This window comes from Arvicanthis niloticus, chromosome 1, assembly GCF_011762505.2.
Source record: "Arvicanthis niloticus isolate mArvNil1 chromosome 1, mArvNil1.pat.X, whole genome shotgun sequence".
Lineage (NCBI taxonomy): Eukaryota > Metazoa > Chordata > Mammalia > Rodentia > Muridae > Arvicanthis > Arvicanthis niloticus.
Genome location: NC_047658.1, coordinates 119,962,599 through 119,990,257, shown reverse-complemented (window position 1 = coordinate 119,990,257; position 27,659 = coordinate 119,962,599). Strand labels below are relative to the sequence as shown.

At 42.9% G+C, this 27,659-nt stretch overlaps 1 protein-coding gene across 7 annotated transcripts in view; it reads left to right on the top strand.

Annotated features, from left to right (window-relative positions):
* Positions 1–27,659, top strand: part of Stx3 (syntaxin 3) — a 43,688-nt gene that overhangs the window by 2,547 nt on the left and 13,482 nt on the right. For 5 of the 7 annotated variants that reach the window (XM_076917568.1, XM_034487820.2, XM_034487807.2 and 2 more), the window contains exons 2-4: positions 13,313–13,396; positions 24,426–24,525; positions 26,407–26,481. In XM_076917568.1, coding sequence (XP_076773683.1) covers positions 13,313–13,396; positions 24,426–24,525; positions 26,407–26,481 — 259 coding nt within the window. Of the gene's footprint in view, positions 1–13,312; positions 13,397–24,425; positions 24,526–25,958; positions 26,005–26,406; positions 26,482–27,659 lie in introns of all 7 variants that reach the window. The other 2 variants (XM_076917573.1, XM_076917542.1) reach the window with 1 other exon arrangement.

The following is a 27,659-nucleotide window of genomic DNA, read 5'->3' as shown; positions in this document are numbered from 1 at the left end:
ATAACCAACCGAGTCTAGTAAGGACTGCCTGCATGCAAATCAGTCTGGGGCCATCTAGCCTGCCAAGGGGAGATGCTCCAGAAGGGAGGAAAATGATTCCCCCTTTCCTAAAAGCCATCAACTGCCAATAGCTCCTCACATGGGGTGGAGCCTCATGAACCCTCCCCAGTCTGTGATAGAATGTCAAGTGACTAGATTTTGTGCTACAGCCATGCTGTGTCCAGGACGCAGCATTTCACAGTGCTCTTCCGCATCCTCTGGCTCTTCAGTTTTTTCTGCCTCCTCTTCACCGTAGCTCAGGAGTCTCAATGGTGATAGCATAAATACCTCACCTAGGGCTGAGCACCGATCTGCCACTCATCTTCAACATCAAGCAGTTAGGAGTCTCTGCGTTGGCTGTTGCCCACTGTACATAGAAGCTCCTGTGATTAAGTTGAGGGCAGCCCTAACCTATAGGCATAAACATAAATCCTTACAAGGCAGTTTGACAGCACGACCCCTTAGCAGAGCGTCAGCAGCAGGTGCACTCACCTCCAAGCTCCTTGATGCTTCCTTTGTAAAATAGAAAACTCGGTTGGTCTCAAAACATGCTTCTGCCATTATTAACGGTTTCTGTGAAGAACGTTGAGTTTTTTGTGCATTATCAACCATACTGTGGTATATCATCCCCTTCCTCTACACTGCCCTTTACCCCAGGAACCACCTTTTTCTTGGTAACAAGATAGGGTATGATCTGTCTCTGATTCCTGATATCTACCAAGAAGATTTGCCAACCTGCATGCAATACATTTCCCATTGAGCAGCCTGTGCAGTGTCTTCTAAACCCAGGGGAGAGAGGGTGATGGCTGCCTTCAGATAGCTGGGGCTGTGGTATACGCTTGAGGTTAGTTTCACTGTGAGTAGATAGGAGGGGAAGACATGGGGTAGAAATCAGAAATCTTTAAGAAAGTAATGTTTTAAAAATGTAATTAGCTGCTCCAGGATTGGGCAGACCAGCTGAGTAGATTCCTCCAGCGTGAGAGGCAGGCAGGAAGACTTTTGAGGTGTTTATCGCTGTAGGAATTTGAGCATCTCTTGAGGGAGGGAAGATGAAATATAGGAGATTGAAGGCCTCCATGAAGCCCAGGAGTGTATGGTTGTGTGAGATGTGTGTGTGTGTGTGTGATGCTAATTAGTATTATTTGCCTTGCTGTTCTGGAATCCACAAGGATTGAGTCACACCTGTCAAGGTGATCTGATATCAGTCTTTCCCTCAGGGTCTCTGTGCAGGTGAAATGAGATAATCTGTGATGTTCACCTGCTGCAGTACATGTGAACTGTCCACATTTAACTCCCTGGGATCGACGTCTACCCTAAACCACATGTGGTTCTAAGGCTGTGGTCACAGGACCTGACTTAGCTCATCTCCTGACCGCTCCTCCTGAGGGGCTGCCATCAGCGTTTTCTTGTTTATCTAGGAGTTTCCTGGGAATGTGCAGTGATGGCACCCCGCCTTCCTGCGCTTCCGACATACCTCTCAGTAATTGAACTTTGGATCTGCTGGACAATTCCTGACCGAGGAACCTTTTGTGTGGTCCTGTTTTTACTCAGTAAACATTTACTAACTGCCTATTGTATGCCAGGCCCTGCAGAGATGCTGGGTTGTATTAGTGATAAACATTTGTCTCTAGAGCTTAGGAGTTCACAGCTGGGTGTAGAAAGAACAGAGGAGTAGAAGGAATGATGTATAATTCTTGAGATAGAAGCAACCACAGGAAGACACTTTGGACTGGCCTCTGGGAGATAGGCGTTAAGTCCTGGGGTGTCATTTTGAGTAGAGATCCCTCTTCAAATCTAATACAGTCTCTTTAAATGCAAATAGAATTTTTTTTGAAGAACATATGGATCCTAGGTTTTCTCACTTATTCTCCCTTTGATGAGTGCATTTGGTGAACAAAACATTAAGAACATAAAAACATGTAGTGTAACATCAAAAGGAGTGTGTGTGTGTGTTCACACTACATCCTAGCCACCATAATCAGAACTTTTAGAACCATATGTATCTTGCTGCATACAGGTTTGACAGAATTGTACCAAGTCCTTATTTTAAAGAATAGTGGGTCAAATAGGGAAAACAAATGTATTTCATGGAAAGAGAAATGAGATAAAACCTCAGAGTGAAAACAGAGCAGCCAGTGATGTATAGTGTCAAGGTCAAGACTTTGGACCCCCCTACAGACCTACCAAGCAAAACTGAAATGATTTGGACGTATTGGACCTTCTAAGACCAGGACCGTTAGGGAACAGTAATGAATCAGTCACTCTGCAGCCTAGGCTTGGCCTTTAATTCTATCTGCCTTGGTCTTGCTGCTACCTAATGGCTTGCTCATGTTCTTCACAGGAAGTTCAGGGTCTCTGAGGAACAAAGTTCCTCAGGGTAATGCTCTATGGTAATCCCGTGAGAAATAAGGGGCTTCTGCTTTTAAGCTTCCATGCTTGCCCAGTCACACCCAGTGCCAGGTGCCTTGGGTCGTAAGGAATCTTAGCATACCAACTTGCCCTTTGTTGAGATTTTGTCTCTTTTTAGTAATAGGTTTTCTAACCAGTCTGGATTCTGTCCTTGTCTCCTCTCTGTGCCTGGAAGGATTCATTTCCTGGGAGGGATGTTTTGCTGTGGGTAGACGGAAGCAGAATGAGAGTGACAGGGATTGAGTAGGGATTATAGACCCATCAGCTGGAGGCCAGAGAGAAATACTTGGACGAGAGAAGGGGATTAATTTTATTTTTATTCCTGTGAGCTTGGGGGAGGTTAGGACACTGGCAGGAGCGGGTCCATGCTGTGTCCTCTCTCCTCCCAGTGCTTCCTTCCTACCCTTGTTGCTCCTGCCCCACTCCCCAGGCTCATTCTTCACTGGTAGTCACTCCCTAACTGCATCCTAGGATACTTTCCATCCAGTCCTGCCTCTGTGTGTTGTTTTGCAACTAAGTAAGTTAGTGCTTTTAAAAAAAGGTATTACTACAGAGTGGGTTTGAAACCACCTTCTGCTAACTTCTTTATGTTCAAGACAGGGTCTCACAGTATAGTCATGGCTGTCCTGGAACTCACTATGTAGAACAGGCTGGCCTCACACTCAGAGAGAGCTGACTGCCTTTGCCTTCCAAGTGCTGGAATTAACGTCATGTGCCACTGCACCCCGCTTCACTAGCTTCTTAGTGAATTACACTCTGTATTCCATATCGTCTGTTTAAGTAAGACTGGTGACTCAAATATTAGCCATGTGAACTATAGCAAGTATTACTTATTGAGCATATTAATTTTGTCCAGGACTTCAGTTCCATGCCTGACACACCTCTTCAGTCATCTCCATGCTACAAAATGAAATGGTGGTGGTGTATGTCATTTCCCTTTTACAGGCGAGGCATGTGAGGCTTGGATTTGACTGACATCCCACACTGTATCTGACCACCTCTCAATGTGCTGTGTATCCCCTTCCCACAAGCAATAAGGCTTCTGGGGCCCCAGTACCCAGAATTCTGCCCGGCAGTCATATATTATACTTTCTCTGCCTGCTGGTCAGTATCAGCTTGGCTTATACACATCCCTTATTCATATTATACTGGCATTTCTTGTTCTACTCCCTGTGGTTGGTGAGGCTTTACCTGATTGGAGTAGAACATTTACTCAGGGAATCCATAACTTTGTCAATGAAGCCAGAAGTCACTGGCTCATCCCTGAGGTGGATGAATTCCAAGGTATTTCCCTTTATTAAAATTCTAGTTCAGGATGTCACAGAGGCTGTCTTTGATCAGAAAGACAATGACAGATAGACATGGGGATAACTTAAGTGAAAACCCAGCTACCTCATTAGTTTTTCCCTGGTAAAATCCTTTTCATCTTGTAAGGCTGGGCTCTGGTGTCATCACCATGGGAAAGCTTCCCAGACTGAATACATTAACCCTGCATCCCCTGACTTCCACAAATTCTTTATTTTATTGTTACAAAAACAGTCATATAGCTAATATAGTATTATTGTTGTATTAGTTTGCAGTTTGTATACTTTGTATATGTGTGTGTGTGTGTTTTCCAGTTTTCAGTTTCAGAAGCTGTTAGGTCTTGGGCCCTGGAAAAATGCAGGTCACACATACTTCATTTCTTTCTTACCCAGTTGAAGAGTAGAAAGCCGAATACCAAGCCATTCGGTAGGTGAACTGAGTTATGCTGTTGATGAATTTACTTGCAGATTTTGTAGTCCCAGACAGACTTTATCTCTAGCCTCCTTTCTGTACAGCTTTTTCCCACCACTTTTTTTCCTGTTAGGTCACACTGCTTTGTGGCCATTGGCTGTTTCTATGGCAACATTTCCCAGTGTGTATGGAGACAGTGAAGTACAGCAACTGACTAAGAGATTAGTAGAGCGTGTACTGTCTGGGTATGCCAGCTGTCTGGGTTAGGGCAGCTTGGTATAGCATCATTTTTGTTTACTTTTTGTTTTTAAATAATTTCTTTCCTTTGAAATACTTTCGTATTTCAGAGATAGTGCAGAGAGATCCTTTCTACTTGTCTCACTTTTCAATGTACATTCATCAAACAAAGATGATACTGGCACAAGATTCCTCACTAAACACCAGGGTATTTTATCCCACTAAAATCCCTTCTGTTCTAGGGTTTAAGCCAGGACACTGCATTGCACCCACTTGTCATGCTTCCTCTGTCTCCACACAATTTCTCCCTCTTTCCTTGTTTTTCATGACCTTGCTTTACATTCTGCTTGTTGAAAAGCAAGCACTGAAATCCCATCCCTATATGTCGAGATAGCGATTACCTGGTTTTGATTCTCAAGACCTTTGCTAGATCCAGAGTAGAACAGTGAATGTTCTCAAGAGAGGAAGGAGGTAGAGGGAGGCCTTGGGTAGATGCTACAGCTATAAAGTTAGGAAAGTTAATTACTTCGGAGATACTCAGCTAAGGGACAATGCTCATTTTGGACCTCTCTGATGCCTAATGATCCTCATTACTATATGACATTTACATGACATCTGCTTTACATTGTTTTGGAAATGCATGTCCCTAGGTCAGGGCTTCATGCTACAGGGTAGTCTCTTCAACTTGGTCAAGAACAGGCTTCCCTGGCTGGGTACACACTCTTGGCAGGGTAGCTGGCATCTTTCAGCACTAGTCCCTAGATTAGTGTAGGGATTAAATGCCATGGTATAAAGTACACACCTTAGAAAAGTCTTCAGCTTGCCTTGACTGTCAGTCAGTGCTACCTGTTGCAGTGATGATTTGAGTATCACAGAAGGATCATGCTGGAAAGAGGTTAAGGGGCCAGCTGAAAGGAAGGATTCAACAGAGAGTTAGGAGGGAATACGACATTGTCAGTTCCTTCCTCCCTCTCTGTATCTTGGAGAGGTACTCAGTGGCCAGGACTGGGTGGAGAAGAAGCAAATGTCAGAAAAGGAGTGAAGGAGGCTGGGGGAGGGGTCAAAAGACCTAAAGGGAAGCTGAGCTCAGAAGGAGGAAGAAGAAACTATTTTGTGAGTTTTCTCTTACAGCTTCAGTGATGAGAGAGAATGTAGGGTGTGGTCTTCTCACTCAGACTGGTCTTGCTGGAAATTTCCTCTGGGTAAATCTTCAGTTTTCACAGTTTTCTCAAACGTTGCTCTGCAAACATTCTCTTTATAAGCTTCTTATTATAAGCTTCCATCTCTGACACGCTTTCTGAGTTCAGGTGAGGTTGGGCACTCTGTCTTCTCCTGTGTGTAATTTCTCATTATAATTGCTGCCCCCCTCCTCATGAGGTATTATAGTCATATGTTTGCCCAGCTGACTCTGAACGTAGCCAGAGAGAGCTTGGAGAGCCAGGGATGCTGAGTTTGCCCCATGAGTCTCCAGCATTTGAACTGTGACTTGGCAAATGTTAGATGCTCTCCCTGTAGGATGAGTGAAGGAACCCAGATGCCTGTAGGGGAGGAGGAGAGATTTTGGATGTGGAGGTTGATTATGAAACCTTGAGATCCTTCTCTAAGTTAATGTAGTAATGAAGATTAGAAGGTATCAAAGAGAGGTCTAGAATGAGTATTGTTCCTTAGCTGCATGACTCTAAAGGAATTAACCTTCCTAACTTTATTCATAGCTGTAGCATCTACCCATAAGGCCTCCCTCTACTTCCTTCCTCTCTTGAGAACATTCACTGTTCTACTTTGGATCTAGCAAAGGTCTTGAGAATCAAAACCAGGTAGGCACTAACTTGACATGGGATGGGATTTCAGTGTTTGTTTCAACAAGTAGAATGGAAGGTATTTTGAAATATACATAGAAGATTAAGAAATGTTGACCCTATACTAAGACACAAGAAAACCTTCAATTCCACAGCACATGAATTAGTGATAGTCTTAGAATAATAATACAATAATAGTCACCCAGGTTTACCCATTGGAATTTCAAAAACTTCTTTCTAAATAACAGTATAAATCAAAATCAAAAGGCCAACCAAAGCATTAGAAATGATAATAAGAGTAGTAAATTTGTGAGAGTGTAGCTGGAGCATAGTTCAATTTTTAAAAAACTTTCATCAAAGGCTTAAAATAAATGAAATAAATTCTGGTTATATGACTTTCTCTCTTTCTTTGTGACCTCTGAGAACTGTCATTGGAGTCACATGTAATGTGTACCCAGAGTTGCTCTAAACATTTTGTATATAATAGCTGATTTGATCCTCACAGAGTTTTGTGAGCAGAGTATTTTGATCATGTTACAATTGAGGAAACTGAGGCAGAGAGCAACAACTTGTTCAAGATAGCAGCTCACAGCTGTGAGGTTCCATGCTGGGTCTTTACTATAGAAGTCAGATGTACCTGTGTATGTCCATATTTGTGAGCAGAGGTAGGAATACATACATAATATCTCTTTCATTTGAGCTTATAGTGTCATCTTGCTTAGATTTATGGATGTTGTAGCATCCTCTAAAATAGGTGAAGATTTGTCATTGAGATTGGAGAGGCACCTTCAGGCACTAGAGCAGATACAGGTGTGAACTCCCATGACTGCTAGAGTAGAGTCCTAATGATGCTATTTAATAGCTGAATTGCTTTGGATGAATTAATTAACCTAATTAGCATTACCATATCTGTAAGTGAGGAAAGTAATATTTGTCCCTCAGAGGATGATGTGAAACTTGGATAACACGTTTGAAGTCACGGAAGTGCCTGTGATAAATATACATACATATCATGTACTATCATTATTGTGATAGAGTGCCCAGAGTGAATCCTCAGGGACTTTGGCTCTTGTCCTCTGGCTTGCTGGTCTTGGACTAATCTTATAATGACTTTATTCCTCAGGTCTCCTCCTTTTAGGTAGGGCCAATGTTTTGCCTTCAGTTGCTCAGCTAGAACAAGATGTTGAAAGTAAAAGGAGGCTCACTAGGGTATCATTATCAGCCGATTTCCTCTTTATTCACATGACGAGGATGTTGCAGATGATGAGTGAAAAGAGGAAGTGTTTCTAAGGAAGGGTTTTGGTATTAAAGAAAATTATCCTTAGGAGACCTGGGCATTGGAAAAGGGTCATCTGAATCTTCAGTGGGGGAACAGAGAGCACTTGCTGTACCCATTGAGAACCCATATACTCACTTAGAATGTCTGGCTCTTTAAGTCAAAGAAGAGGGACAGAGTACTCAGATTATACCCCACTCTATGTGAGTGTGTATGTGTGTGTGTGTCCATCCACCCATGTGTGTCTATGTGTCTGGTTCTCCATGAATAGTGGTGTCTGTCATTGAGAGTCCACAGACCCTGGTTCTAGAGCCTTAGAGCAGTGGGTAGCAGGGATAAGGAAAAGGGAATATAATTGTCCCTCTGAAATGGGTCAGGAGAAAACTGGGTTTATAAAGAAGAGTCTATGCCTGGAGCAAAGAACTGTTTCAGCCAGGAAGTCTCCTTCCAGAACCCACAGTCCTGTACTAGCCCTCTAAAGGGAATGATAGTGACCAGATGTCTCCTCTCCTCTATTGATTCATGTCTTTTCCTCTCTTCTCCCTCCCTCTCCCTCTTCATCTCTCTAAAGTCCCAGCGAAGGGAACTGCTCCTGCACACTGAAGAGGGTTGTGGGGACCTGGAGCCCACCTGCTGGGCTTCCTTTCTTAACTATGCTGTGTGGTTTCTGAGGCACATTTGAGGTATCCTGGGGTTTTCCCAGACCACAGTGGAGAGCTTAGGTCCTTACTTTGTGAGAAAAACCAATGTTCAACAAAGGCATGTATTGTGTCCAAGTTCTGTAGCTCTAGTCTGTCAGCAAAGGTGCTTCCTGCCTGCCTGAGCTGCCAATTTCATGTTCCAGGCTGCTGCTGGTGGTAGCCTTTGAGTAGGGAGCACTACGATAAGAAGGGTTTAGGACAGAGGGCCTGGGCCCAAGCTGTGCTTTGCAAATCAGCAGCCGTAAGACCTTGATGAATTATAACTTCTGCCATCCAGTGTCTTAGCTACAACATATAGATGGCATTTATCATGCTAAAAGAATGGAGAAGAAGAAGAAGAAGAAGAAGAAGAAGAAGAAGAAGAAGAAGAAGAAGAAGAAGAAGAAGAAGAAGAAGCAGCAGCAGCAGCAGCAGCAGCAGCAGCAGCAGCAGCAGCAGCAGCAGCAGCAGCAGCAGCAGCAGCAGCAGCAGCAGCAGTTATACTGTGGTCAGACACACGGTGATAGAGAAGGCCTCTGAGAAAAAGGCAATCCCCAGAATTACAGGTTAAGTTGCTCCAGGTTGCATTCTGGATGCCTCAACAATCATTACTGTGCAGGAGGAGTCAGCTGTAGCCGTTGTCTTTGAAATTTGGAGTATACTTTAGGCTTGAGGAGGGGAGATAACTGGGTAGCTTGCTGTTGCCAGATTCGTTGCTGGTATCGTTCATCTCCTCACAAGAGAGGCATCAAGAGGAAGTAGCTGGCTGGGCTTGTGGTTCTCCTGCAGCCCCCCCTCCCGCCCCTCCCCCCCGGCTGAACTTTCAGCTACTGTAACATCCTTATTACCACATGCCTTGAGTCTTTGATACTGATGCTGATGTTCTCTTGTTTAAGCTCAGTGATGTGGGCAGAGGATAAAAGGCAGAGTTTGTTTTCCTTGCCCTACTCGGGGAAGGGGGGGAGACGGGGAGACAAAGAGGGGCTTTGGGAACTTGGCACAGCCACCTATAACAGAAGGAAAGGAGCCCCACCCTCTTTCCTTAGATAGTTTGTAGAGGAAGAAGCCAGAGGATAGTTCTGGGTCCAGTGATGTCAGGTAGCATATGACCATGGTCCCTTTTTTGTATTTCCTGATGTGGGTTAAATGTTCTTGTTACTTCATGTATTTAGATGCTAAACATGTGAAGAACCTGAGAAGATGGACATCCAGAATCTAGAGTAATCCCATTAGTGTCAGGCATCCTTAAGGTTGCATTCAGCTCCCAAAATTCTGCTTTACTTTAATGACACATAGAGCCATGGTGGGGCTATTGAGAAGTAGCTCTCATGTACAGTGCTTATTCAGCATATGTGTGTGTGTGTGTGTGTGTGTGTGTGCGTGTTGCGTGTGTGTGTGTTTGTTTCTTTCTATATGTGTATGTTTCTTAGGGTTTTATACTGCTGTAAACAGACACCATGACCAAGGCAACTCTTATAAAGACATTTAATTGGGGCTGGCTTATAGGTTCAGAGGTTTAATCCTTTATCATCAAGGTGGGAACATGGCAGTATTCAGGCAGGCATGGTGCAAGAGGATCTGAGAGTTCTACATCTTCACTTGAAGGCTGATAGAAGACTGGCTTCCAAGCAGCTAGGATAATGTAGTAAAGCTCATGCCCACAGTGACACACCTACTCCAGTAATGCCACACCTCCTAATAGTGCTACTCTCTGAGTTGATCATATTCAAATCACCACAGTATGTATGTATGCATGCACACATGTATGCATGTGTGTGTGTATTTTTATGTATATGTGTGTATGTATGTATATATGTAAAATGAAACTTGAAAGGGTTGCCTAAATTTATGTATGTATAAAGTGGCACAGAGGTAGGGGGCTCCTAATTATGAAGATTTGGCAATGGGAGGGAATGAAGGGCCACAGTGCTAGTAGAAAGCCAGGAACATGACATGTGCAGATATGTAGGGTCAGGTTGGAAGCTTTCCTTGACCCATTCACTGGATAGCTTCTTCCTAATTCTTTAGCATGTATGCTAGTTTGAACACTAAATTCATATCATGTGTGTGTTTTTCTGTTTGTATATGTGTGTATCAGATGTATACTTGAGGTCTCTTTCTTTAGTGGAGTTTCTAGGCCATCTTAGGAGAATGTTCTTGGAACTGGGGAGATGGCTCATCAGTTAAGATCATGCACTGGTATTGCAGAGGATTGTGGTTCCATTCTGAGCATGCTCATGGTGGCTCACAGCTGTCTGTAACTCCAATACCAGTGGATACAACATCCTTTGTTGATGTTTGTGGGCACTGTATACAAGTGGCACATAGGCATTGCAGGCACGCCCACAGACACAAAACAGATTAATAAATAAATCCTTTAAAAACAGGATGTTTTGGACAAAAGTTTCCTAGAGGAAGAATGGCTTTGTGTTTTCTAAGAAATAACCCAGGTGTCTTCCCTGGAGAGAAGATACCATGGAGGCCTCTGAGAGGCTTGGATGTTGAGGGGGCTTGAATAATGGAACATTTTGTCCCAACTTTGGAAACTGATGTGTGAATTTGACTCTGCAGGCTAGTGTGAATGCCAGGTATACATTCAGCTAGAGCTGGTTAATTTTCTGTTAAATACTTGGGAAATATGGAATAAATTATTGACATGTTTCTTAGTCACTCTTCTATTGCTGTGAAGAGACATCATGACCAAGGCAAGTTTTACAAAGAAAGCATTTAATTGTGGGCTTGCTTACAGTTTCAGAGGTTACTATAATTATTAGCATGGCAAGGAGCATGGGAATGCAGGCAGACATAGTGCTGGAGAAGTAGGTGAGAGATCTACACCCAGATTTGCAGGCAGAGAGAGACACACACAGGGGATGGGGAAAGGGGAGGGGACAGAAGAAGAGGGAGAGGGAGGGAGGGACAGAGGGAGGGAAAAGGTGAGAGGGGAGAGATAGAGACAGACAGAGAGATTGGGCCTGGCATAGGCTTCTGAAACATCAAAGCACACACCTAGTGACTCATTTCCTCCAACAAGGCCATACCTCCTAATCCTTCTAATTCTTTCAAATAGTGCCACTTCCTGGTGTCTAAGCATTCAGATATATGAGCCTATGGGGGCCATTATAATCTAAACCACAGGTATGATGTTGCCATTTAATTGCAGGTGATAGAGCTGATTTTGGCTAAATGAACAAAAGTACTGTTGAGCTAAGTGAAAGAATACAAGTTGAGATCTGCAAAATCTGCCTACAGCCAAGGGAAGTTGGGCTCAGGAAAGGAAAGGAAGGGGGCAGCTCTGTTAGCTGCTGTGGTTGGAGTACTAGGCTTCATTCCCTTCAGGCTCTTCTCACAACTCAGATTCCTCAGGGAGCTTTCGTGATCTCAATGGCCTTCCCAAAATCAGGTGGGAAGTGTGAAAGAGCTGTCTACAGAAGGTGCCCTGGGCTGGCAGGCAGATAAATCAGTGAGTGTATTCTAAGAGGTGCACATGGTAACTCTGACCTTCCTGGAAGTTTGTAGTCATTGGATATAGACTGATGAGTAGAGGGGCAAATGACAGTAGGCCATAGAGGTTGATGTGGAAGGTCTTTACAGAGTGGTGGGAGCTTAAGAGAGGTTTGAAAGTTTGCATGGGAGAGACATATATTGGGCTGTCTGAAGTGAATTTTAAAGACGAAAAGATTTCGGTTAGAATTCCTGTGTGTATAGCAGCATGGAAAGAAAGATGCTACATGTAAAGGAATGCTATGTCTGGAAGTGCAGGGCGTTTCAAATGCCTGATCTCAAGAATAAGTTGAGGGAAGAGTGGTGAGGCTGCATGCTAAAGGCCCCATGGGCTTTTCTGGGCCAAAAGACTTTGGTCCTAGGAGATGAGCTGTCATTATGTGACCTTGGGTGTCAGAAGAACATAGAATTTTTTAGGAGATAGCTATAGAATGGGTAGGAGGACCCTCAGATTTAAGGCTCTTGAATGTAGCTATTAAGCTTGGGATGCTGACTGGTCCAGACCAGACAGAAATGAGATGCTGAAGAGACTTCCCACGTGGTTGCAGATTTTGATGGGCATTTATGGATTTGTCAGGGTGGTAACAGGTCACATGAAGCCTGGCTGCTTCCTTGCTTGTGGGGTTCTGAGCCTTTGAGGGTGACATAGTTGATGTGAAGGCTATAAGGCACTGAGGGGTGTAGTGAAGGCAGGTGTAAGGTTCCCTGCCTTCACTTTCAACAGCCAGTGATCTGTGTGCTTAGAAGGCAGCAGTGCCCTGGATAGCACTTGTCTGGGAGAGAGCAGTTAGGAACAATGTGGAGACAGCTCAGGCTTTTGTTGCTGGGTGGGAATGGGGTCACTTCCTCTAGATAGCCATTTTGTAATTCTGAAGAGGAAGGTGAATGAGGTTGAGGAGGCTTGCATTCCCTGAAGTTGCTGGGACTAGTGAAAGAACTTCCCTTTCCTTATAAACATAAGCTCTTGCACAGGGAACCACATGATTTTCGGTGACAAGCACTTTGCTAATGCATGCGAAGGCCTAGGTTTTGATCCCCAGTGTAAAACAAAGCAAAGCAAGACAGACGAACAACAACCAAGGCCTTAACTGTACAGTTACTTAACTGTACAGTGTACTAGGTCCTGTGTACATATGTTTATGTTCATTATCTTCTTTCTCTCTCTCTCTCTCTCTCTCTCTCTCTCTCTCTCTCTCTCTCTCTCTCTCTCTCTCTCTCTCTCTCTCTATCTATCAGGGTTTCTCTGTGTAGCCCTGGTTGTCTGGAACTTGCTTTATAAACCAGGCTGGCCTCAAACTCAGAGATCTACCTGTCTGCCAGACGAGTGCTGGGATTAAAAACATACACTACCACCACCCAGATTATCTCATTTATTTCTTTACTAACTCTATGAAGTAGCACTTTTAGCTTTTGACAGTTAAGGTATCTCAGGTCTGACAGGCTGAATAGTAACTTGCTTGTCCCTTCTTCCCTCACACAAAGTCAGGAGGTAGAGCTTGGATTTAATTACAGGCAACTCCAGATCATTACAACATTAAATTTCTATTAACTTTAAAGAAAACTGTGTGTGCGAACGTGCTTAAATGTAACACCTTCAATTCAGTGGCTGTTGATTGTGTTTTATCCTCACTCTGGCCTGTTCTGGTCTCTTGCAGAAGCAGCTGACGCAGGATGATGACACGGACGAGGTTGAGATTGCTATTGACAACACAGCCTTCATGGATGAATTCTTTTCTGAGGTGGGCAGTGTTCCCATGGTTTTTTGTTTTTTGTTTTTTTTCCTGAATGTACATGAGGAAACACAATTTCCTCAGTAAGAATAAAGAAACCTCAGATCTTTCAATGCTGGCAGAGGAACAGATGGGCAGCCAGAGTAGTTCCAGGGAGATTCTGTTTTTAATTCTTGAGAGTATCTAGACTTTACATCTTATTAAGGAAGTCAGCAGAAAGAGGCCGCAGAGATGGCACAATGGTTAAGAACACTTTGTGTTCTTCTGGAGGAACTGGGTTGGATTTCCAGCACACACGAGGTAACTCACACCATTTGTAATTTCAGTACCAGGGATCCAAGGCCTTCTTCTTGCCCCTGCAGACACCAGGCATGCACATGGTACACACATACATGTAGACAAAACACCCATGCAAATAAAATAAAAATAAAAGATTTTTAAAATTCAGCAGAGGGTAAGTTATATGTAATTAAAGAGACTTGTAACATCTTAAGTACATGACAACATTTTAATGATGTCTTTTCTTATTTAAAGTTACATAATTTAAATACATTGTCAACTATAGGGTCATAGTTAGGAGTAAAAACAAAATTATTGCTTCTTTAGGCCTTTGATTTGTATTGGTGAAATTTGTTGTTTCTTAAAATTTTTCTAATTGCTTTAATTTTGGTGGTGACAGAGAAAACAAGATGCTTCTGGCTTACATTTGTAAAGCCACATGTGCCTACAGATGCATGTGTACTTTTGAACATGAGGTCTTACAGGACTGAGGTATAGTAATACTGAGAGGGGGAAGCATGAGGAGGCAGGAGTGTGTCAAGATGTCATCAGAAATGATGGCTTCTGGGGTTTCTATACTTAGGTTCAGATCTCAGCCTGCTTTTCACCACCTGTTGATTGTGTGACTGTTCCATAACCCACGGAGCCTTGTTCTCTGTAAACTGGGGATGGTTATATAATGATTTTCTACAGGGTTGGATTGGGTCTAATTATGCTCATAAAACATCCTGCATGTTGCCAGGCATGCATGCACTCAGTGAATAGTATTTAACTCCCCTCTCCCTCCACAGTCTTACTGTCACTGAAGTTTCTGTCTCCATTTGCCTTAGTTAGGGTTTTACTGCTGTGAATAGATACCATGACCAAGGTAACTCTTATAAGGACACCATTTAATTGGGGCTGGCTTACAGATTCAGAAGTTCAGTCCATTATCATCAAGGTGGGAGCATGGCAGCATCTAGGCAGTCAGGGTGCAGCAGGAGCTGAGAGTGCTACGTCTTCATCTGAAGGCTGCTGACAGAATACTGGCTTCCAGGCAGCTAGGATGAGGGTTGGGTCTTAAAGCCTGCACCCACAGTGACACACCTACTCCAACAGGGTCATACCTTCTAATAGTGCCATTACCTGGGCCCAGCATATACAATCATCACACTATTTATTTTTTCATTTCCCTGGAAAGAAACCGAGACCTCATTTTCTTTCTGAGGGGTAATTCAGGAGTCTTCCACAATCTGGATTATGGGTGTGGAAAAGTGGACCTCCAAGGTTCCCCTGAATGGAATGGAGTAGAACTTGACAGTTCATGCTCATCTGCTCTATTAAGAACTGCGTTGAATCCTGCTGGGCTGCCTTGTCCAGCCTTGATAGGAGAGGATGTGCCTTGTCTTACTGTAGCTTGATATACCAGGGCTGCTTGATATCCATGAGAGGCTTCCCCTCTTCTGAAGAGAAATGGAGGAGGAGTGAATGTATGGGGGAAGGGAGGGAAGGGTTGGTAGGAGAGAAGGGGGGGGACTGAGGTCAGGATGTAAAATAAATAAATTAAAAAAAGAAAAAACAAACTGTGTTGAAGAGCTAACCTGAGTGTGTGCTGTTCTGACTGGAAAGTTGGCTACAAGCCTCCACAGTGCCTAACTCTGTTTGTGGGTGGGTGCCACCTTTCAGTCAATGACTCAAAGTGAGGTCAAACAACACTTGTGTTGTTCTACTTTGTGGATAGTGGAAGAGAGTGCTCTCGTTCAGTGGTGGAGGTGGACTTGAGTTGATGTCAGAATGTTTCCAGTCACTACAGTCTTTCCCTGGTGACTCACGTGCAGTAAAGAATATCTTGTCTGTGATGAGGCATCTTCTCTAGTACCTCTGTTCTTCCTCTTTTCCTGAACCACAGGAGGGCCCCTAAGAGGCAGGATTCCTTGCAAGTTAGGAAGATGGTGGGCTTTGGTTTGGGAGTAAAGGGTAGAGTCTGTTTTCCTGGTTGGTACTGGGTACCTGGTCATGACCATCCTTTGTTAGAAGGGGCACAGAGTGAGTGCTTCACAGAGATAAGATCACCAGGATTGCCATAGAACCTGGCATAATATGTCCTCTGGGGATGACTACATTGCTGCCCAAACACAGCCATGAACTGTTAGTGAACAGCAGGTCAGGGGTTGGGCGTGGCCGTTTGGTCAGTGAGAGCGCTCATTCTGGATGGCAGTGTGAGATGTCATGAGCTCCTGTGAGCAAGTATTTGAGAAATTGCCTTTTTTCCCCCCATTAGGAATGTGTTTATTTAAAGATGTGTTTGCTTTAAAAAAATTAAGTTACATTTATCGTGTGCCTGTGCGTGTGTATGTGTGTATGTGTGTGTGTGCCTGTGTCTGTGTATGTGTGTGTGCGCACATGGATCTAGGGCACATGTGTAGGTCAGAGGATGACTTGATTTGAGGGAGTTGGTTCTCTCTGGCCAGTGGATCCCAGGGATCTAACTTGGGTGATGGAACTGTCTTTACCCAATGGACCATCTTACTGGCCCCCTCTCAGAGATTTAGGATGCAGGTTATCTTTCTAAAGGCTCCAGGAAGTCCCACAGTGAAGAAACTTGCTTTACTAGGCTCTCTCAGCATTTGGTTCTTCACAGAACTGACATGGAACTTTTTTTATTAAGGAGACTGAGTGACTGCACTTAGGGACAGCCTATAGATAATAGATGTACTTGCTGTGATTTTGGTTTTTTTTTAGCCTAAAAGTATGAGCTCAGGCTACTAGCATCATTGGGTTCTGCTGGGTTCCACTGCCAATGAATGGCTTTGGCATCCATGTGGTGGGTAAACTGAGGCAGGCAGCCATTGATGGGCAATGCTTAGAGATGCTAACTGGGGTGGATCCAGGTACCTACACACGCTGCTGCCAAAGGCAGCCAGTGATTAGAGAAGCTACTCAGCAGACTTTTTATCTGAGAAAACAAAGCTTAATTTACTGGGGCTGGCATTCTCTGTGGTCAGTGGAAAAACTATGAAATCTTTTAACTCCTTGGGGCCGGCAAGGAAGAGAAAGAAAGAGAGAATATTTATATGTATACACGTGTGCATGTGCGCGTACACACACACACACACACACACACACACACACGATGAATGGATGAGACAAAAGGCAGAATCCAATAAATTTATGCACACAAATATACATGCATATATACATACACACATAATACATGTATACAGACCTATAGATAGACATATACATATTGACACATAGAATTTTGCTTTGCTAGAGCAAAGCTCTAGCAAGCAGACTCCAAGTATTCCACATATACATACATAAACACACACAATTGGTGGATGGAAGGAACAGTGTTCTAACCCTCATTCATACAGACTTTATACATACACAGAGTTGATGGATGGGAGAAACAATGTTCCAGCCACATCATACCTTATTCTTTCTTCCATAGCTTATATACCCCAGCAAAATCCTTCAAGCAGTATACAATTATAATGTGAGAACATGTTAGTTTTCTTCTAGTGGATGATTAGAAAAAACAATGTGTTTTTCCATACCTTTACAAGAAATAACATGGCCTGGAGAGATGGCTCAGTGGTTAAGAACACCAGTTTCTCTTCCAGAGGTCCTGAGTTCAATTCCCAGCAACCACATGGTGGCTAATAACCATCTGTAATAGGATTTGATGTCCTCTTCTGGTGTGTCTGAAGACAGCCACAATGTGCTCATATATATATAATAAATCTTTAAAAAAAAAAAAAACCAAAACGGGCAGTGGTGGTGCACACCTTTAATCCCAGCACTTGGGAGGCAGAGGCAGGCGGATTTCTGAGTTTGAGGCCAGCCTGGTTTACAGAGTGAGTTCCAGGACAGCCAGGGCTACACAGAGAAACCCTGTCTTGAACCCATTCCCCCCCCCCCCCCAAAAAAAACCCAAACCAAAAAATAAACAAGAAATAACATTACATAGTAAAGTTATTCTGAAAAATCCACATATATTCATAATCAAGCAACTTATTAACTAAGTGTAAGCAAGCAAGGTAGTTTTCTCAGACAGTTTCTCTTACTGGCAGGCAGCAGTTTGCAAGAAAGGACTAATTATTTTTTTATTATTTATTTTTAAAACTAATCTTGTAAAAATCTTAAAAGAATCACAAGTCTAAATATAAAAATCAGTCATATTTGCCTTAAATCCTCAAAATGCACATCTACACATCAACAGTTCTTATCAGTTATCACCAGTCCAGCCTCAGTGAGAGTCACATCAGCCAGTGCGCCATTGTTCTTGTTCCCTGACCATAAAAGGTCCCTAGCTCAACTAGTAAGAGTGTGCCTTTCTGAACTTCATATTGTTCCCTAAGATTTATTATATCAGAGCCAGTAGTAAAAACATCTCAACCTAGCTTCACTAACAACTTTATTTTCCAAATGTTTTCTAAGGGTGGTAGTCATTGTTGACAGTCTACCTCTTTACATTCTTCTCTACAAGGGTGGTGCTAGGATCATAATCTGCTCCAGCAGCAATGCCTGAAAGAGAGCAAACATTAATACTGTGAATGCCAGAGATACTGCCCATTGAGGGACTGGAAGCCCCCTTAAAGTTTTTATATAACTCTTAGATTAAGAGGGATGTGAGGGCAGTAAGCAGAGTAGAACTCCATAACAGGATAAAGTCCTCAGGACACATAGTTCAAGGCCAGGCCATTCCAAGGCCCACTATATGGTTTCGGTAACCCGTGAGCTGCATTCCATGAGTTCTAAAGCCATTTGTCATTTATCCTGCATGGCCCTTGGCAGGCCTTCTTCTAGATTATAGAGTACTTCAGCTCACAAAGTGGAAAGAGAGCAAAGACAACTAATCCCATTCACAAGGGATCTACCTTCATGACCTAGTAACTTACAGAAGCCTACATTCAAATAGCTTCACATTAAGAATCAATGTATGAGTTTGTGGGGGTACAACATTCAGCTCATTATAGGAATGGGACTATTTTGCTATGTGTATAAAGCATCTCTCTCTGGTGTTTGTGTATGCATGTGTACATGTGTGCATGTACAGGGAGACGGAAGGACAACCTCAGGTGTCAGCCTCAGGAAAATCCATCTCTTTTGAGATATGGTCTCTCACTGGCACAGAACTCACCAGTTAGGCTAAACTGGCTGGTCAGAGATCCACCTATCCCTTCCATTACAGTGCTAGGATTATAGAGTTACCTCTATACCTTGTGTTTTTATCTGGGTTTTGGGAATTAAATTCACCTTCTTAAGTTTACAAGACAAATGCTTTACCAACTGGACCATTTCCCACAGCCTCAAGTATGCTTATTTCTTGAAGTTACTTATAGCCATACATTCACTAAACAGATATTTACAGAGTGACCCTGTTTGTTTTGTGTGAGGGATATCAAGTAGTCTGAGATGAGAAACACAGCCCTAGCATTTGATCTTCACTTAACACCCAGAGTTCTCCAGAGCTGGGCTGGGGCAGGGGTTGGGGTTAGGTAAGGGTGTGTGTAGATGGAGCAGTAGGAGATACAGAGGGACCAATCCTGAATCACAAGGATTTGCTGTTTGGGCTTGAGTTTTGTTAGAGCTAGGACCTTTCAAAGTAACTGTAGTATGGAAATCTAGGCATTAGGGTCAAATCCAGCAGGTTAAGAACTTCTTAACTCTTTCAGTAGGGTATTGCATTGAAGGCGAGTAGGCAAGCTGGTAGATTCTGATGTCTAGGCTCCTCAGTTAGTGAGGCAGGAAGCTTTGGCTAGTCATTTGGCAGTTTGCTTTGACCTGTCTTTCCACCTCCTTTTCTGCACTTTGCTCTTTATTTCTGGGAACTACATTAAAAATGTATATATTATACAGATAAACAGATTTATTTGTCATATATGTATATACTGTGCCCTCCTTGAAGCCACCATCCTTACTGTGCCCTTACTTTCTACTGTGGTCCCTCTTTTAAGTTCTTAATAGTGACTCACCTACTTTCATGTTTTGTGTGTGTGTGTGTGTGTGTGTGTGTGTGTGTGTGTATAAATTCTGTATGAGAGAGAACATACCTTGTTGACTTCTGAGACTGTTTTAACATGTTTTTTCCCCTTTAACATGATAACCTCTAGTTCCATCCACTTTCCTACAAATGACAATATTTTATTCTTTCTGTCTCAATAATGTTCTTATATGTACACATTTTTATCCATTTATCAGCTCACAGATACTCGGGCTCTTTCTATATCTTGGTAATTGTGAATATTGCAGCAGTAAACATGGGTGTGTGGTGTCTCTGCTGCATGCTGACATCATTTCCGTCAGGTGTATTTGTAGGAGTGGTGCAGCAGGGTCATACATAAGTCTGACTTCAGCTTTTAAGGAACCTCCATACTGGTTTCTATAGTGGCTATACTAACTACAGCCCCTCAACTTTGTATCTCCTTATTCACCGTGTTCTTTTTATGATAGACATTCTGATTAAGGAAGATGAGTGTTTCAACTTACTTGATTTGAGAATATTGTCTTAGAAAATTTGTTTTTATTGGTCAGCACAACTCTGAGGTCATTGTTTTCACTCATTAAAAAGAAGTTGGAACATTAATCTAAGTCTTGATAAAACCCTTTAGGGGCTTGGGAGGTTAGGAGAGGCAGAGATTAATTTTTTTTTGTTTTATTTTACTTTTTTTTTTCCTTCTCTATTATTACGTCCTGACAACAGTTTCCCCACCTTTCCCTCCTTCAGCCTCTTTAACTGGACTCCACTCTTCCCCAAGTCTCCCTCCCTCTCTCCACCTCTCCTTAGAAAAGAGCAGGCCTCCCAGGAAAATCAACCAGACATGGCATAACAAGCTACAATAAGACCTGGCACATACCATCTCATCAAGGCTGAGCAAGGCAACCCAGCAGGAGAAAAGGGGCTCCACAAGTAGGCAAAGATTCCGGGACAGCTGCTGCTCCCACTGTTAGGATTTCCACAAGAACACTAAGCTACTTAGCCATACCATGCATGCAGAGGACTTGGGTCAGACCCCTACAGTTTCACTGATCTCTCAAGTTCCCATGAGTCCCAGGCAGTTGATTCTGTGTGCTGTGTTCTTGTGGAGTATGCTAGACCCCTCTAGTTCTTCCAATCCTCCCTTCCCATCCTCTACAGGATTCCCTAAGCTCTACCTAATGTTTGCCTGTGGGATTCTGCATCTGTTCCCACCAGTTCCTGGATGAAGTCTAGGCAGAGTCTGATTTTTAAGCAGAATAAGCTAAACATTTTGCATTTCCTTTCACCTTACCCAGCCACAGTCTGCCAGGACTTTCTCTGCTTTCTTCTTTCTAATTGCATTCTACCAGAGAATTAAGTCCAGGGGAAGGGGCCATTATGCCTGCTATGAAGAGATGACTTGGTGGTTAAAGCACTTGCCACACAAGCATGAAGATACAGCTCAGATTCTCAGAACCCATGTAAATGCCATGTAGATATGATTTCCACCTGGAATTTCAGCCTCAGAAGACAGAGCTGGGGATCTCTAGAGTAAGCAGCTATGTCCATGAACACAAAATTTGCCTGAGTGACCCTGCCTCAATGAATAAGGTGTTTTAGGGATTGAAGGTGATTCTCAACATCCATCCCAGGCTTCCACACATGTTCACACATGCGCATCTGTACCCCATAGTGGCTTGAATATGCTTGGAAGTGGCACTATTAAGAGGTATGGCCTTATTGGAGTAAGTGTGTCATTGTGTAGGTGGGGCTTTAAAGTTACACACACACACACACTCCCACCCCCACCCCCACCCCCAAGTTTGGCTAGTGTGATCCAGACCCTCTTCCTGGCTGCCTGCAGAAGACAGTTTCCTCCTGGCTTTCTTCAGATCAAGATGTAGAACTCTTGGTTCCTCCAGCACCAAGTCTGCCTTCACATTACCATGCTTCTTCTCATGATGATAATGAACTGACCTTCTAAAAGTGTAGGCCAGCCTAGTTAAATGTTTGCCTTTATAAGAGTTGCCTTGGCCATGGTATCTCTTCACAGCAATAAAATCCTAAGACACGCCCATATATGCTCAGACACTTGCAAACACATGTACACATAACACACATATATGTGTGGAAATGGAAAAAGATAAAAACCAACTTCCTCTTTTCAGTTGGATGAGCCTGGTTAGTATCAAGTGGTCATTCTAATTGGCAGCACCTACCATCAAGAGTGGGTGATCTGATATCCTTAGGTCTCTATAAATGGCTACTGAGACTCTGGGATTGCTGTGAGATTAAACAAGACTTACTTTTACAGGTATAGCATAGTGCCTGGCATATAACAAATGAGAGTTTATTATTGCTGTTTCTGTTTAGTGTTATCATTTAACATTCATTATGTACTTGATGTGGCGTAAGCTTGTTCAACATCATAAAACTGCTAAGAGGTGGAGCTGAACCCTGAACCTGTTCTGCTTGCTATTTTTAAATTGTATCATATAGAGTCTCATGTTGCTGACAGATCATTGGTAGATAGTCTGGAAATCAATATATAGTAAAAAGGCACTGGAAATGAATTTAGCCTTGAATTTAGTGGTGATTTGAAAAACTCACTTTTGGGTTTTTCCGAACCCATCAGCAATGCTTCTGTTCTCTGTATAAAAAGCTTCTGATAGGGAGTTGTGGTCAGACAGAGAAGTAAGGTACAACATGATCTCTGCAAAATGCTGCTATAACCAACATGTGTGCTCTCTCTCTTTTCTCTCTCATCCATGAACATGCATGTATAAGTCAGAGCAGGATGTGAGTGTTGTCCTTTGTTACTCTCTGGCTTTGCAGAATGAATCTTACAGGATATGGGTTGGACATGTATATCAACCTGATGTAGGACAAATGAATGCACATGAGCTTAACAGAGAAGGAGTCTTTCACTGTGGTCCTCACCTGGTTGAGGAGACAGGGTCTGGATGCTTGGTTCAAACCTCAGTTTGCTCTTGTTTGAAGGCTGGCTTGAAGCCTCTGCATCAGTTCTTTTGCATGAAAGGACACAGTGATGCTGACCTCACAAAATTACTGCAAAGGGCTGAGCATTGAGTAAATATATGATAATGTAATGTCAAGCACATGCTTTTAAGATTAAGTTCTTATCAGTTCCTACACAGTTTCTCCCCACCCAATGATTGTTTGATGATCTGGTGAATGCACAAGAGGAAATCACATGTAGCTGTCACCAAGAGATACTCTGAAATTCAGAAGTTCATCCTTCAGGAAGATGAACATTTTCAAGAAAAAGCTGACTCAAAGCTCAAGGAGAGAAAGGGGAAGGATAGGGGTGGGTGGTCTAGAGACTACCAGTGTTCATAGGCAATAACATATGTGATCACACCTGGTAAGACCTATAACTTATTAAACTTTAGTTTTCTAATATGAATAATAATACTAATATACTCTTAAATCTTTTTAAAACTATTAAATGCTGTATGAATACTGGAGTAGTTACACAAGTTTATACTCTAATATGATTACACTAATAAACTATGGTACATCTAAGCCGGCATATTAATAGAGGGAAACATTCTTTGGCAAAATACTGATATGAAGGATAGAAAAGTCATGTTTGATTTTTGCTGTTTTTTGGGGGAGCACTTTAATTAGGTTTTTAAAAAGACATAATCCATCCATTGGAGAAAAGGGACACTGGAAGCCACCTAATGTTTCGAATCTGCATTCCATATGTTAAGATTATATTGTGAGGCTGGAGAGATGGCTCAGTGGTTAAGAGCACTGACTGTTCTTCCAGAGGTCCTGAGTTCAGTTCTCAGCAACCACACGTTGGCTCACAACCATCTGTCATGGAATCTGATGCCCTCTTCTGGTGTGTCTGACAGCTACAGTGTAGTACTCTTAAATAAAATATATTTAAAAAGAAAAGGTTGTTTTTTTTTTTTTTTTTGTTTTGTTTTTTTTAGAAAAGATTGTGTTGTGTCAGTGACAATGTTCTTGTTGGTTAATTGTTGCAGTGCTAATGTCCTCTTCACTTTAGGGTGAGGCAGATAGGCACATTGGGTGCTGAGGTCTCAGACTTCTGTATCTGCTGTTCCTACTGTGATCTGCCTCAGGGCCTATGGTGACCAGGCAGCTGGTGACTGTGGAGGGAGCTGAGGTACATTTAGTGCTCATGCAACAGTGTCCTCTGATGGTGTTCTGTCATAAACCATAATGCTTTATGGCACACACCTGTGCAGGCTGGAACCTTAAAATTTGTAGAAATGGCCCAAGGCTGTAATTCTGATCAGCGCCGGGGTTAGCTTGTAAGTGTAGGTTCACAGAAACATGTGTCCAGGAGGAACCTAGCTGTGTTCTGATATTGCCTTGCTGAGTTTCTTTCTTTCCCCCAACCTCTGTCTTCTTCATCTGCCTCTCTTCTCTCTTACTCCTTTCTCTGGTTTTCATTTTCTATTCTTGTTCTGTTCTCTTTGATTGTTTTCCTTCCTCCCTGCCCCATCCTCATTCTCTTCTACTTTCACTTGGGGCCTCTTCCTCATACTGTTTGCAGTTACTTCTCCTGGTTGTCTCTACTAGTTCCCTCAAGGTGAGTGTGGAGGGGAGGAGGAGTGTGGATTTTAATGACTGTTCTTTTTGGACTAATTTACTGGTCAGTGGAGATGGCACTCTCTGGGCAGCTGAAGATTTTTTAAATGCTCTCCACAAACACAGAAGGTAGATAGCTTGTAGCAGGAAGCTCTGCTAGGCATTCCTTTCAGGAGTGGGTATATTTTCCCTCTTTGATGGTGAAGGATGTTGTCTTTTTGATTATAGATTGAGGAAACACGGCTCAATATTGACAAGATCTCAGAGAATGTGGAGGAAGCTAAGAAACTCTACAGTATCATTCTGTCTGCACCGATCCCAGAGCCAAGTGAGTGTTGACTGAGTTGAGTTACTGTATTGACGATTGGCATTGGGGGTGAGACGGGCTTGTTTTCCTCTGTTCTGGGAACATACACATTCCCTTGTGCTAATGTACAAGTCTCTTTGTCTGTCTGTCTGTCTGTCTGTCTGTCTCTTTCTCTCTCTCTCTGTGTCTCTCTCTCTCTGTGTCTCTCTGTCTCTCTCTCTCTGTCTCTCTCTCTGTCTCTCTCTCTCTCTCTCTCTCTCTCTCTCTCTCTCTCACACACACACACACACACACACACACACACACACACACACACACACTTCTGGGCTCTTATTACGAGCCTCTACCAGCTCTTCCCTTCCTAGTCCCACTGGAACCATTGGCCAGGCTCTACTTCACAGCTTGTACCTCTCCTGACTAGCAGTCCTCTTGCTGCTCCTCACACACCCCAAGCTCCATCCCAGCTTTGTGCCTTGGTTTCTGTTCTTCTGACTTGAGTGCATTTTGAGGCCCCCTTCCAGAATCCTACCAGACCAAGTACATTTTTATTCATTCTTTTCCTTATGAAGTATTCTGGAATGGTTAGAATAAGTCCCATCTGTCTCTTACCTTGCATGTGTTACTGCTGCCGAGGTAAACTTTTGTTCTATATTTGGTGAATACAGTTTAGCACTGTATTTATGTTCCTAAGAAAAGAGACTATTCAGTTGCTCTCTAGTTCCTGAGGGTTAAAATCAAAACACTTCAGCAGAGCATATGGGAATCGTCCCCTCAAATTCCTACCTTCCTCTCCACCTTACCCCTGCCACCCCGTCCATCCTGCTAACTTTACTTACATTAACCTCTGGCCCTCTGGCTATTTCTCCAACATTCCTTGTTCCTCATGCTCTTTATTTATCATTTCTTCTCCTTGGGATTCCTGCTTAGTTTCCTTGGCTACCTAGCTAAGCTATAGTCTTTCTTTTGACTATCTAGCTATCTAGCTAACTAACACACTATTTTTTTTTTTTTAATACCATTTGCTAACCTATAGTTTTTGTTGAGACTCAGTTCTTCTATGTCTCTATCGCTGTTCTTTGGGGCACTTCCAAGTTCCTTGAGGCTGTGCTAGGATTTCTTCCTAATCATCCCATACACACCTTCACCTTATGCCATGTATCAAGACTTCTGATTAACTCCCTCCTCATCCCCTGCCAGGCTCAGCTCCTTAATGGCTGAATCTATATCTTCTCTCTGGTCCCTTAATTTCTCATTCAGTTACAAGAGTGTAAGTACCAAAGGATGGTTCTGGAATGAATGATCATAGATCTTGTTAATTTTGTTCTACATTCCCTCCATGAGTACAGTGCTCCATGCATGCATCAGCTGGGACAGCTCTGGGCACATAGTAGGTACATCATAAATACTTGCCTTATTTAAATTAATGGGCTTTGGTTGAAATTTCTTTTCCCCAGAACTTCCATGGAATCCTCTCCTATCTCCTGAGATTGAGCTCACATGGTAAACAAGTTAATTCCTCTAAAAGCATGACTTGGATTGAGGAGGCTTGTTTTGAAATCCTATGCTCTAACCCTGTATTTGGTTCTTTAGGTCTGGAATAGGGTACCGAAGTATGTCTTTTAATTTAATTAATAATTTTGTTTTGAATATGAGGGATTGTATATAGGGCTTGGTGCATGCTAAGCATGTGATCTACCACTGTGCTATTTTCTTTGTCTGAAAATGCTTTAAAAAAAAAAAAACAATTCTTTGAGACTGTAGTTGTAGACTCTAAAAAGCACATTGAGATGAACACTGATGGCAACCGGCATCTGAGAGTGTCTGCTTCATCTGCTGACTGATGTAGCTTGCAGAGCAGTTTGCCCTCTTTTCTAACTGAGCCTGCCTCTTATGTTTACCCAGAAACCAAAGATGACCTTGAACAGCTCACAACTGAGATCAAGAAAAGGGCCAACAACGTCCGGAACAAGCTGAAGAGTAAGAAGGGAACATAGAAATAAGCCAGTCTCCACCACAGCCAGATACAGCCTCTCAGGGCTCACCTCTCACCTGCCAGTCATCCCAACGCGAGTGACATCACTTGTCTATTTTTACTGGAGGCTTGGGCACTGTCCCTGGACTGACCTTCTGTATCCTTAGACATTTATCCCCTCTTGAGTTCTCACTGTAGTTAAAAACTACACTTCCAGCACTGCAGTTAGGAAGTAGGAGTAATGGTATGCTTCCCACCACTGCGTGGTGATTTTAGCTTAGTCCTTCAGTTCTCTCCTGCTGCATCCCTAGCACCCATGTACATTTGAGAGGTAACTGCAGAGACATAGGTTCAGGGTCTGTCACTCAGTCAGCAGACGTTTCTTTGTGTATACCTTCTCATTCCTGCTTCCCTTCCTGGTTTTGGAGCACAGATCAGTAAAGCCACTGTCACAGATTTAATCCTGCTGGGGAATCTCAAACCCTTGCTTAGTTCCATAGATGGAGTCCATACTCTCGTCAAAGCACTTGCTGAATATGTGCTATGGGTCAGAGAGGAAATCAGTATTACTTCTTTCTTCCCTAGTAAATTACAACAGTTACTTCACTGGCTAGCGAGGGGAAGGCAGCTTCCAAAGCCAGTGTTAATGTGACTGCCCTTGTTAAGCAGTCTGCTCCATCTTTGCATTGGTATTTTAAGGAGGTTCAGGTTGAGCACACTTACTCCAAAATTTCAAATTCAAAATATTCCAAAATCTGAAACTTTTTGAGCATGCACATGACACTATAAGTAGAAAATTTCATAATAAGCCTCACAAGTACACTAAAATGTAGTTTTAAATTATCTCTAAGCTCCAAGGTATATATGAAGCATAAATGAGTCCTGTGTGCCCTCACTAACATTACATATATGTAAATATTCCAGTACTGACAATCTGAAACACTCCTGTTCTAAGCATTTCACACAAAGGGTACCCAGCCTCTGTTACTGCTTTTTCCAACATATAAACAAGAGGATAGATAGTTGAAAGAGTTACATGGTTTTCCCCTCGTCACACAGCTAGTCCATGGCAGGGTCGGGATCTAAGTCTCAGTCCCTTGACGGCCTGAACTGAACTATTAGTGGTGTTGCTTGAGACCTGGCAACAGCACAGGCCTGATGAAGTCAAGTGTGTAGCTTGTTG